The following is a 13,021-nucleotide window of genomic DNA, read 5'->3' as shown; positions in this document are numbered from 1 at the left end:
CAAGTTAAGACGTGTAACACTTCGCCCATACACATACCAACTACTGAATTAGAAACCTTTATGCAATTATACATAAATGTCATCTATGCAGCGTGTGTGTGTGTGTCTATATATATATATAGACACACACACACACACATTATTTTTATACCAAAAATACCAAGTATTTTGCATATATATATGCAAAATACTTAGACATGTGCATCACCACTTGTTCTAGGCAACTATTTAAGAATGCTGCTCTGCTGGTCAGTAATCATCAGTAGTACCGATCACAACGGGTGGGGACTAAGGATCTTTGAGTTTTATAAAGGGCTTATTTTGTGTGCCTGTCTAGCTGGAGCCATGATTTTGAAAACAGCAGAGCTGACTGGTTTATCTTGGGTGTTAAATCACTGGAAAAATAACCTACATTGCTTGTCTAAGAGGTGTAACTATGGTCCTAAGGCAGTCTGTCAGAAAAGATATTGTCATTGTCTGAGAACATTTGTATGGACAAATAGGACTTCCTGTGTGTAGCAGTTGACCGAGGGGTTTAATGAAGGCTGTTCCCGACCTATATCTCAAATCAAACTATGCACAGGGGAGATTAAAGATGATTGGTACTGGCAGTCTCATGCTTATAAAGAAACCACTAATTTCTGTGAAGAACCAGAAAGTGTGTGTCTAAAGTGGTGTCAAAAACACTGTGACTGGATACTGGAAGACTGGTAAAAGTTGTGGTCCATCAAGTCATGGTACAACTTGTTCTGTACTGATGGTAGGCAGAGAGTTTGCAGGAGTCTCATGAAGAAATGAACTCAGCTTGTCTTGTAAACACAACTCAAGGTTCTTGAGGTGGTGTCATCATGTAAGGCATATTCATATGGAACCGGTCCCCAAAGATTGTTAGAAGGCCTGGTCTCCTCCAAGGAATATTTGAATATTGTTCAAGTCCATCCTTCAGTGTTGACTTTTTATCCAGAAAATGACATGAAGGGCAATACTATTGTCCATCATGCAAGAATTGTTCAGGTGGTTCAGCAAGCATGACAGTGACTTCCACCTTGGATCCCAGGGTGGAAGGGCATTCACCAAACAGATATGGGAACAAAGTCTGCTTCTGTCAACTCTGAGCCAGTTACAGGACTGTCTGGTAAACGCCTATGTTGTAGACATAGATGCAATCCAACACCTTGTTGAATCTATGCCAAACTGTATGTGTACTGTAATTCAGACTAAAAAAGGAGGTCCATCACCATGATAGCAGAACCCCAACACAAGAAAACCTTATGATAACAAGACTGTAGAGATGCATTTGATGTAGTTCCACTGTAATTTTTTTTTTCACTCTTTCTACCATTTCTTAGCTTTTTTTTCAATAGCCTTCAGAATCTTTGGCACCTTGCTGATATTTATTTTCCATGTTCTTACCAAAGTCTTCCGATGACTTTTGTTAGTTTTACACAGTGCTTCACTTTCTTACATTTTTCTGTGTATTCTCTAAGATCATATGCTAACTTGTCACAACTTTCAATATGCGTTCTTTTTTTCCTTGACTCCCTCTTTAATTTCCTGATTCCTCTGAGTTCTGATTTTATTTCCTTGCAGATTACCTCACCACATGTCTCTCTAGCTGAGTCAATGTTTTCTTCGGAGTTTGCTAGTGCATCAACAAGGTTTGGTTCTTGTTTTCGGTCTCTTTCATTTTTTCTTGAATAATGGTTATTTGAGTCTGTGATTTACTTCTAATATCTGCTCAAGTTTGATTTGTTTCAAAATGTTCTTACATGCCTTTCTTTTGAATATGAAATTCAATTTTATCCCAAAACTAATTATGGTGGTCACTTCCAATTTCAAATCCTCTGCATACTCTCCTGAACCAGCAGAAAAACATCATTGTCAACAATAATGTAGTTGATGAGACTTTTTTTTTATTCCTTGCATCTTCTCTCCATGTGAATTTGTGCAAATTTTTATGTTGGAACATGGTATTAATAATAACTAGTCCATGTGATGAGCAAAAATCTAACAGGTACTTAGCATTATTATTATCTTTGCTTTCCCAACTTTTTCTTTGTGTCATCTGCCTTCTCTAATGCTTTGAAAAATTCCTCCATTTTTTGGTAGAATCTTCTGTAGGACAATAGGCACAAATAAGCCTCACTCTCCACATCCCCATTCTATTATTTACCTACATCACTCTATTTGATATTTTCTCCCATTCAAGATTATCCTCATATTTAGTGTTGAACACTATTGTATTGAATATAACATTTTGTATTTTTACTAGAAAGATCTCACCTATTTTTGTCTTCTTTGTTTCAGCCATACCTATTATGTTGATCTGGTACTCATCTAGTTCTTCTGCTAGTTCCATTTCTTTTCCATTGATGCTTCTTATGTTGATAATACCAATCTTGAACTCTGTTGTTGTTGTTGAATTGCAATGTGTTCCAGGATTTGTTCCAATAGCTAATTTTGCATTGTTTGCCCAGGTTCCCTGACAAAAACAATGGGGGGGGGGGGGGCTTATTTAACTTGCCAAAGCCCCAATCAGCATGAAATTCTTTCATGTTGTAATATCATTTTGCATTATGGTTAAGCCAATAAAAATACAATTTGGTCAGCTAAATCCCAAATTGCCAGCCCATCCTTTCATTCAATGTCCAGGTAGATACCTAACAGGGTGCATCACAAGAAGGTGAGGACTGGATATTAGATCAGAAGTCCTGGTTGGTTCTCTGCATTCCTTAAAAGACTATGTGGAGGTCTCCTCTCAGTTATACAGCTTCAACTCTTAAGCACCCTCTTTTTGACATGAAAAAACACATCAAAGCAAACATACAAAAATGCTACCTTTGAAAGAGAAATAGTCAGAAAAGGTATGTAATTGAAAAAAAAAAGCAATAGAAATAAATATAAAAGAAGATGACAACTGGATTTCTCTTTGGAAGTTTTTTTCCCCTCCCAGTTTGAAAACAGAAATACACATCAGAAAAATTGGTACTAGGAAATTGGTATATATTTATTATGAAATGGAATGGAAGAATTAGGAGGTTTGTAATTTTTTTTTTTTTGACATTCAATCAATTTTGCTTTGCTTAATTTAATAGATGTTTATTCAAGATAGCTGAAATTGAGAGGGGGATAGAGTGTGTAGTAAGGACTGTTAGCAAGCTAGACACCAGTGCTGAAGTTAAATGAACAAGGTAAGGGATATATATATATATATAAGTTGATAATTGAAGAAAACTAAAATAGTGATAGTTAGATAGAAGAGGATACAGTAATCCCTCGATTAGTGCGTCATTTTTTTTCGATACCCAAATTCGATTAGTGCGCTATATATGCATCTTAAGTTGGCAACCGATTCGTACATCCTTCATTTCTTTCTCCTCTTCAATGATAACGTCCAAGAGTTAATTAAATCTCATTCTGAAGAATTGAGTGATTCCGACCTGCTAAATTTAGATGCACAGTGGGAAGATCCAGTGGTGAGCTATGGAAATTTTAACAAAGGGCTTGCATTGTTGAGCAAAAAAAAAAAAAAAAAGTGGGGGGGGGGGCTAACTTAACCCTTATAATACTTATATTGTGACTTTGTAGAGCTTCTGACAGATATGATAATTCCTGTAGGATATTAATCATTAATGCTAGATCTTTTAAAAATTCCAAATTGAGAAGTCGGTTTAAAAAGCCCTTATATTTATCGTTCAATGCAAAATGCTTGCATAAAGCTGGGTAATTTCTCCACACAGCAAGAGCCATTCGTAAACTGCCCATTGTGGTCCAAACACACGACCGATCTTTAAAATTTCAATACCAAGGTCTTTTGCAATCGTATTTAATTCTCGTCGATTTTTTGGTGATTGATGATCAAAAGCATATAATTTATCCAGAAATTTTTCAAAATGATTTATTTTATTAATGTTTTTTTATCAAATCGTCTAATGCTAAGTGTAAAAGATGAGCGCAATGCCAAATCACAGCGTTGGGAAATTTTTGTAGAAGTGTGATTGCAACACCTGATTTGTTTCCTAACATTACACTAGCTCCATCAGAACAAAATGCAATGAGATGATTTATTAAATAGTTATCAGAAAATCCATATGAATTTAAAGTTGCAATTATAGTAGCATGTATACATTCTGCGGTGGTATTTTCTAGTTCTACAAGATTATTAAACAAGAACAAGGGGCTTGCAAATTTGAGAAAAATTTAACAAAGGGCTCACGCGAGCCCCTTATAGCTCACCACTGGGAAGATCCCAAAGAATATGAAGAAAATTTAACCACTGATAGTCAGCCAAAAGAGATTGTACAGAAACAATTTGAAAATATTTTTCATACAATTGAAATTTTTAAGCAGCAATGCTTTGAGGCTGACCCTGATGAAGAGAGAAGCAGTAAAATTTGTGGAAGAGTAGAAGAGGCAATAGGGCCATACCCGTCAGTTTTTATGGAAAAAAAAAGAAACCAAAATGCCTGGAAAACTACGTTAGCTCAATTCTTTGTTAAGAAGTAGAATAATAAAATTTATATTCTGAATATGTTTTATTGTCTTTCAGCTTCATGGTTTTCTTTTAACTAGGCCCTGAGACATACCTTAATTCTTTTATAAAAAAATTAAGGTTCAAAAAAGAAATTTGAGGAACGAATTATACTTTTTCTCATAGATTATTATATTCGATTAGTGCGTTTTCGATTAATGCGCCTGTTTTAAAGAACGCATTAGGTGCTCTAATCGAGGGATTGCTGTAATGCAAATTAAGGTCAGTGAACTGAAAGAGGTTAGGAGCTCCACATACCTAGGGAGCAACATGATGTACGATTTACTCTGTAAAAAAGAAGACAGGATGTCAGATAACATAAACAGAAATAAGCCTACAGGAAGTTGATATGATATGGAAAAGTAAAGTAAAATAATGAGCCTTGACACAAAGCTGAGAGTACTAAAAAGATGCATATTCACAAGCACTCTCTGTGAATATTAGACATGGGTAATGATCATGGACTCCTATGAAGCAAATATTGACATTTGAAAGAATGTGCTGTAGAAAGATTCTACTGAAATGGGTGGATGCAAATGGTAATGAATGAAGAGCTGTATAGAAAAATAAACTGCAAAGAGAATCTAATGCAGAAAATAATTAGGAGATTTAACCTGGCATAACTGCAGGATAGATGACAGCAGATGGTCAATAGAATTGAAGGTAAAGAGATGAGGAGTGCCAAGATGAGATCGGGTATGTGATGTAAAGGAGTGGAAAAAGTTTACAAAAGTTGAGTCACCTGGCAGTACACATAAAGGGATTGGCAAATAATAATGAAACTACATTGGACCTATGGGCATTGATGAGGATACAATATGCATGAAGAATTTCACTCAACTCCTTGCTTTTGCAGTGCTTCCCACTACTACTACTATTGACTCAATACAGACACATGTAGTAGAATGGTGGCGATATGATAATTTGCTAGGTAACTTGGAGATCTCCTAAAGCATTCCTTAGGTTTAGTCTGTTATAGAAGAGATTTTGAACCTTTCTATGATGCCTGATATCATTCTCATACTGCATGCTACAAGAAATTGGAAAAAGTACACTGGAATGGTGAACGATGTCTGGAGTTCAAATATCATTCACCAGAAGCTACAAGTGGCATTTTATACTATTTCAAGTTTACATTGAACAATATGGAAATTTCAATGGATTGTGATATTTCTTTTCCCTCCCAGTTTGAAAACAGAAATACAATCAGAGGAATTGGTACTATGATCACATATATTTTATGAAATGGAATGGAAGAATTAGGAGGTTTGTAGGTGTTTTTTTTTTGACATTCAATCAATTTTGCTTTGCTTAATTTCATGGATGTTTATTCAAGATAGCTGAAATTGAGATTGGGGGAGATAGAGTGTGCAGTAAGGACTTAGTAAGCTAGACACCAGTGCTGAAGTTAAATGAACAAGGTAAGAGATATAGGTTGATAATTGAGAAAACTAAAATAATAATCCATTGAAATAATTCTGTTTGTTAGTGTCTTGCACCACAGCTTATCTTCTGTAGAGAGGTGTAGACACTGCACTTCAACTTATTCATGATGTGTTAACTCCTAGAGAATTTTTCCAACCAAATGATTTCATGCTTATTGCTGGTTGATATATCCAAGGCTTACAGGCTCATTAGTATGAGCCTGTTAGCATTAGTAACAAGCTCATTAAATAATATGGTATGAAAGAGAGAGAGAGAGAGAGAGAGAGAGAAAGCAAGGAAAGGACATCTTTGACAGTTTACTTTGCATGCAGAAAACAACAGATAATTTTTCAAAAAGAGTTGAGCGAGAGAGAGAGAGAGAGAGAGAGAGAGAGAAGTGGATACTTATTGAATAAGAGTGAGCATGATATGCATATTAATACTGTAACTGTGAGACTGAGCTTTTCAATTTTATAGAATTTCAAAATGTAATCAACAGTTATGGGATCTTGTTAAAACAATTTTATGTTCATAAAAAAAAAATAATAATACCAAGTTAAGCCTTTTGATTCTTTTCTTCAATGTTTATGTCACTTATTTTTAAAAGTAGATGTCTTAACTCTTTGTGTAAAAGAAAATGCATTCTACACATTATTATAAAAAATAATAATAGTAAAAATATATAATCATACTGGAAATCAGACTTAAAGAGTTATTACCTATTGAAGAAATCCTGGGATCTGATGGATGTATAATAGCATAGCTCTTATTTAAGACAAACTTGGAATTCTCATTGCTTGATGGTATGTGACTAAAGATATAGTGATTATCATCAGCTGCTTCATGATGTAATATAGTATATCCAACATTAGTATTATTTCTTATCAAAGATGCGTGTCTGATTTTTCTAGTAAGTATTATTTTTTGCCATGGTTTAAAAATAAAATAACTAATTTTTCCTCTTTGTATAGGCTTTCCTCTGATCTTTGAATATCTGAATATAAGAGGGATTAATTTAGTTTTATCAAAGGGAAGCACAACAGTAACTTCCCTTAAAACTACAGGTCCGATGCCATTATATGCTTGGCAGGTGTAAGTCCCATGATCTTGATATGTAACAGATCGAATTAATATGGAATAATTGGAAAACTGTTGATAACGAGCACTTGCAAGTGGTAGCATGGTAGGTCCTCGCCACCACGTTACTACTGGTTTTGGAAATCCAATAACATAACAATACAGCATGCATGGTTGTCCAAGCTGTGCCATTATTACTTGAGGACTTGGAAGAATTCTTACTGGAACTAAAAGACAGATGGACAAACACATTAAATATACAACATGCACACATTTACAATACACAGTGGTTCATGCAAACCATAAATTTCAGTTAATGTAAATTATTTAGTTCAAAGTTAGTAACAATGTTAGTTTCAGAATTACACCAAGTGATAAATGTTATAATAGCATAACATTACAAATCCACAAACATATTGTTAAAATTACAATTTAAGCAATGCTAATTCAAGCAGTTTTTAGGATTCTTTAGTGCCTCATGCAGTCACATATGTACACAAAACCTTATATAAATATCTAAATTCACAGTTGTTTGTTATTGTTAACACTGTCAAATTAAAATTAAACATGCAAATTTTTCTAAATTTGTTAAAAATGCCAAATTAGACATGCACCCAATAATAAAATTGTATATTATAATACATGCTATTTTATACCAGCAGAGATATACTGTGATGGATCATGCAATTATTCACACATCTACAATAACAAAAGTCAACTCACAGGAAGGAATAGTTATAAACTTTGGCTATGAGTTCTTGTTAGTTTGCCAAAATGGTATTTGTTAATGGTATTTACCCCAAACAATCCAAGCATTAGTAGTATATCAGCAAAGGTTGGCCAATTGGTAGAGCCTCTGCTACTAATGGCTCAGCAAAAAGTTAAGCAAGTTTGAGCGCAGTTAGTAGTTGGAAGGGAAAAATCGTTCGATGCTGTTGGCACACTCTCCCTCGATGAGTCTTTGGACTCCTTGGAGGTGTCACATAATAATCATAATAATAATATCCTGCCATGGGCATGGATGTTTGTGATTGTCTGTGAAAATACTAATGGTGGTGGTGGGCAGTAGATGGCGTTGGTGTAGATGATGTGATTTGCTGCAGTTGTGGATTGAGTGGTGGAGACGGAGAGTTCTAGAGTAGGTGCCCTCCCTCGATGAGTCTTTGGACTCCTTGGAGATGTCAGGTAATAATAATAATAATATTTTGGAAATAATTAGAGGAAGTGAAAGCTTTTCCACTTGGTTATATAAGTTAAAGATACAAAAAAATTATATTCTTGGTTTAATATTTTATCCAAGTGTAGCAAAGAAAGTTTGCACATGAAGTAACTTCATGACTGGGCAACTCATATATAGAGGCTAATGACTTCACATCATTTGCCTTAGTATCTCATAATGCAAAGCAGATATTCTTAACACGTTCACTGCCAACTGCGAGTATACTCGTAGTTGGCATATGAGCCTCACAAGCCAACTACGAATATACTTGTATGTCGATTACCGACCTCCTATACCAAGCATGAGTTAAGTATAAGTACCTTAATTTGGACTCTTCGCTTGTGAATAAAGCAGAGAGCATGTCTGGAGGCTTGGTAGAAGGGAAATAATTTCAGCTAAAATATAGTATGTTATATATGTGCCTCAGAAGCCAACTACGAATATACTCGTATGTCGATTACCGATCTCCTATGCCAAGCACGAGTTAACCTGTAATTTGTAAATCAAATTAAAACTAATAAAATCAATAAAAATAATAACCAATTTATTCAAATTACAAATGATACACTTTAAAACAATTTTCCAAGCACAGTGGTGGTTTTTCCTGGCAAACAGGACAATAATAACGTGTTTCGCATTGTTGTTTGTTTCGTGTACATACCCGGCATGGCTTTGTCGGGCGATTTCTTTTTTTCTGTAGGTGGTAACATTCCCAAATAATGAAGATCCCGAATCCTGCTGATATTCTGTGATGCTGTAAGCTCATAGATTCCAACAAAAACTGAGATAAATTGATCACTAAATTTTAACCCAGTCATTTCGTTTCCAATAATTATATTATAAAATTTATGCTCATTTTGAATGTATATATCAAAAATGCATATTGCCAATTTCTTTGGCCATCTAATTATCTTTTGTAAGGCAGAATAATAAGAAAGCATTTGATCAGAAAGATCGATACCTGACATACCCAAATTATAGTCCCTAATGATATTTGGTTTTAATTGAATTTTACCATTCCGATTTTTCGCTTCAACCATTTCAAATTTGTGCATATTCGAAATGGAAAGAACTTTCCTCTTATCCTTCCATTTGTGATGATGAATTCATTAAATTCATCATCGCTCATATTAGCGTAAGCTTCTAATTCTTTATCAGTAAGTTTTCTTTTACTGGTCATGGCGAAACTGGAGGTTTTTAGAGACTAGACGAATAAATACAGTCGTCAGCGCATGTAATATATAGGTAGGGGATGATACGAGATTACTCGTAGTTGGCATATGAAACAAAATTCTGTCTGATAAGCCGGCTATGAGATTACTCGTAGTGACCTTGAAGACACGAAAGCGCTTGGCATGCGGGAACAAACTATGCCCGAGGAGCGTGTCAGCGAACGTGTTAATGATATATATAATGCTATGCATTATAGGAAGGGTGACTACCCAGACATTTCAACCTTTATTGAGGTCTCATCAGTGGGAGCCAGACCTGGAAGTGATAGCAAGGTTGAAGTAATGTAGAATATAATTTATTGGCATCTTTAATTTATAATATAACCAAGTGGAAAAACTTTCAACATCTATCTCTAATCAAGAGTATTTTATAATAAGGTGTAACACCTTTTGGCTACATGTACATGGAAATATGACCTCTTGTTCTTGAGGAAATCAGCAAATAATACCAAGAGATTTACAATCTGAAAACTTTTTGCAACCTAGCTATAAAACCAGAACCATTACAATGGAAGGTATCAACCAGACAATGCCATTATTTCAAAAATGTGGTGACTAGCAATGCTGCTGCAAAACCAATTTCCACTGCATTAAACACCAACAAAACTGCACAACTGCTTCCTGCAAAAAATCAAAAATAGAACCAGCTAAATATACCAACTGTGGCAAGCCACATCCTTGCATCACAAGTGATGCAAGCAACACTTCTTCGTCCCATAGTCTACAAAGGACTGTAGAGTAGATATTAAAAATATTCCTCACAGAAATCTTCCCCCTCAGTCTTTGATTCATACTTTGCTTTCAGTTCTGTAAGTGAAGCACCTGTCCAATTTTTTATATTGTCTGTCCAGTTTATTCTAGGTCTGCCTCTTTTCTGAGTTCCTGGAATAAGTCCTTCAAGAATTTTAATTGACAGACCATTTGATCTGATATGACCAAGCCACATATGTTGTTTCCTTCGAATCTTAGTTATGATGTTATCTCTTGGAATGGTAAGGGAACTGATTCTTTATCTTCTTCAAATTTTTGTGGTGTGATCAGTGTATGGTATCTTTTGGTGTCATCTATAACAGCTCATTTCAAATACTAGCAACCTATTTTCATCTTCTTTTAGGAGGGTCCAAGTTTCACTTCTTTATAGCAGTACTGAATTAACTAGTGTGTCAATAAAGCATAATGTGTTTGTAATTGTATGCTTGTATCTGTCCATAGTGGTTTTAATTTTTGGAGTGCTGTTGTTGCTTTTGCAATTTTTGTTCTAATATCCTGTCTTGATGTGCCATCTTTATTAAAGATATTGCCTAGATATTTAAATTGATCAACTTCTTCTATGGGTATATCTTCACGTAGGAGTTTTTCAAAGAAGGAAGTGCTGATATCTGTCATTATTTTTGATTTTTAGGTATATTTTAAGATTATAAGCTAATTTTATGATGATTTCCTGAAGATTTGATTTGTTTTCCAATAGAAGATCAATATCTTCAACAAACTTTAGATGGTTTATTCTTCTTCCTCCTATGGTGGCCAAACAATACTTGGCCACCCAAAAATCAGCAAAAGAAAACCAAAGAGCCCCAATAACAATTGCATAAGCACCCACATCAACTGCTGATAACTACTGAATGGCCCAACAAACACCCATGAATGCACCTCAGAGGTGGTGGCTTTAAAACCAGAAGAAAAAGCCAAACCCTATGCCCAACCAAAGCTGCAATTGTAGCAGTCATGCTGGTAAAATCTTAATTAAGTTCAACAAAGCAAATCCCAGTCAGGACTCCACAAACAAGTTTGTGAGACATACACAAACAATCCTTACAGCACTAGTTGATGGTTAACAAATGCGGATGGCCCAACTCTCTCTACAGATTGTGTTCTAGAATGACAACAGTCTACAAGAATTTATAACATGATATAGTGCTGAGGTAATTCTTGTAAATGAAAAGACCCTTAGCACAGCTGACAATCCAAGGCTCAGGAACTTGGTTTTATACTGCAATGACAGGTTCAATGCCTAGGGTGACGGTACAGTCATTGTTAAGCTTGATATAGAATACAATGAAATTGTAAATCCTGTTACTTCCAGTACAGAAATCAAAGGTGAGTCTCTTGAAAATATACCCTATATGTAACTATCCAAACAAATAATTACTATTATTATATAAAATTCTAGACAAAAACAAAGCAGCTAGTAGCAGAAGACCTGAATGCCAAGCACACAGCCTGGAACCAGAAAACTACAAATCAAAATTAGATACATCAAGGACTTTGCTTCTATCAGTCACACAATGATTATAGGACCTCCAGAACCCATGTATTATAATGTGGCAGGACTTCTTGATGTCCTGGACATAGCAGCAGTACTACAATATACTGTGCATCAAAATAGAAAATAAGTGCAATGCATGAACTCAGCTCTGACCACAACCAAGTTTTACTCCAACTGGGCTCACAATGTGAATATATTCCAGATCAAGTCCCAATCATTAACTGGATAAAAACTAATGACCATTGTATACAAATCTGTTGGCCCAGTTCCAACCATTGACTCAAAGGAAAAAATTGTTGACTCAGTTTCAAGTTTGGAAAAGCAGATAACAACTGCATTATAAACTACCATGTGCCATGAACAAACTTTGACCGACTTTCAGAGGAGATTAAAAATCTGATCCATAAAAACGAATGGAGGCAGGTGCCAATACCATAGAATGCTGGTCCCAGAACATCGGCAAGTTATTCAGGACTGCAAAGGAAGTTCAATATGCACTTAAAAACTATCAAAATCAATAGTGAGAGACAAAATTTCAGTCTTTAAACACAGAGGATCAAATGTTCTGGAAAATGACCAAGCTCTATGTACAGACATAAACCCTCCCACCAACCCATGGTGGTTTACTGTAATGTAATCAAAGTTGAAGCTTTTGCCAACTGTCTAGAGAAGCAGTGTTATCCAAACTACATCCATGTGGATATAGACTTCATAAGCAAAGTACACACTTAAGTACATTGCTAAATGCACATCCAACTGATATTCCTTGCTGTGGTATATGAAATCATCACAAATATCAAAACAGAAAAGCTCAAATATCAGATGGTACTTCTAACAAAATCCTCCAATGCCTACTGCATAAAGCCATAATTACACATTTTGTTGTTATTAATGCAATATTAAGATATTATTACTTCCTTGCACAATGGAAAGTAGCTGATGTAATCTCAAAACCAGGAAAAGCAGCACGCCCTTCACCAAAACTACTGCCCAGTTAGACTGTTTCTTGCCTAGGAAAAATAGATGAGAGGGTAATACTAATAAGACTGCAGAAAATCACTAAAGAATTAAATGTCATCCTTGATGAACAACTGAGATACTGAAAGAACCATTCTACAGAACAAGTTCTCAGTGTTGTGGAAAACATCAATGTAGGGTTCAACTTGAAGCAGCACACAGATGGAATCTTCCTGGACATTGCCAAAGCATTTGACAAAATATGGCACAATGAGTTTTGTTTCAAATTTCTATAAGCCAAATTCAAACCAGGA

At 35.2% G+C, this 13,021-nt stretch overlaps 1 protein-coding gene across 5 annotated transcripts in view; it reads right to left on the bottom strand.

Moving 5' to 3' along the window:
* Positions 1-13,021, bottom strand: part of LOC150097613 (papilin-like) — a 1,184,257-nt gene that overhangs the window by 32,687 nt on the left and 1,138,549 nt on the right. For 4 of the 5 annotated variants that reach the window (XM_090407770.1, XM_090407771.1, XM_090407773.1 and 1 more), the window contains one exon: positions 6,676-7,260. The exons of the other annotated variant lie outside the window; for it this stretch is intronic. In XM_090407770.1, the coding sequence (XP_090263896.1) occupies positions 6,676-7,260 (585 nt within the window). The remainder of the gene's footprint in view (positions 1-6,675; positions 7,261-13,021) is intronic. 5 annotated transcript variants of the gene reach the window in all.

The sequence above is a fragment of the Typopeltis vanoorti genome, chromosome 17 (genome assembly GCF_054136105.1).
Source record: "Typopeltis vanoorti isolate ZY-2024b chromosome 17, IOZ_Tvanoo_1.0, whole genome shotgun sequence".
In the NCBI taxonomy this organism is placed as follows: Eukaryota; Metazoa; Arthropoda; class Arachnida; order Uropygi; family Thelyphonidae; genus Typopeltis; species Typopeltis vanoorti.
The sequence above is the reverse complement of the archived record's forward strand: the minus strand, read 5'-3'. Positions and strand labels throughout refer to the sequence as shown.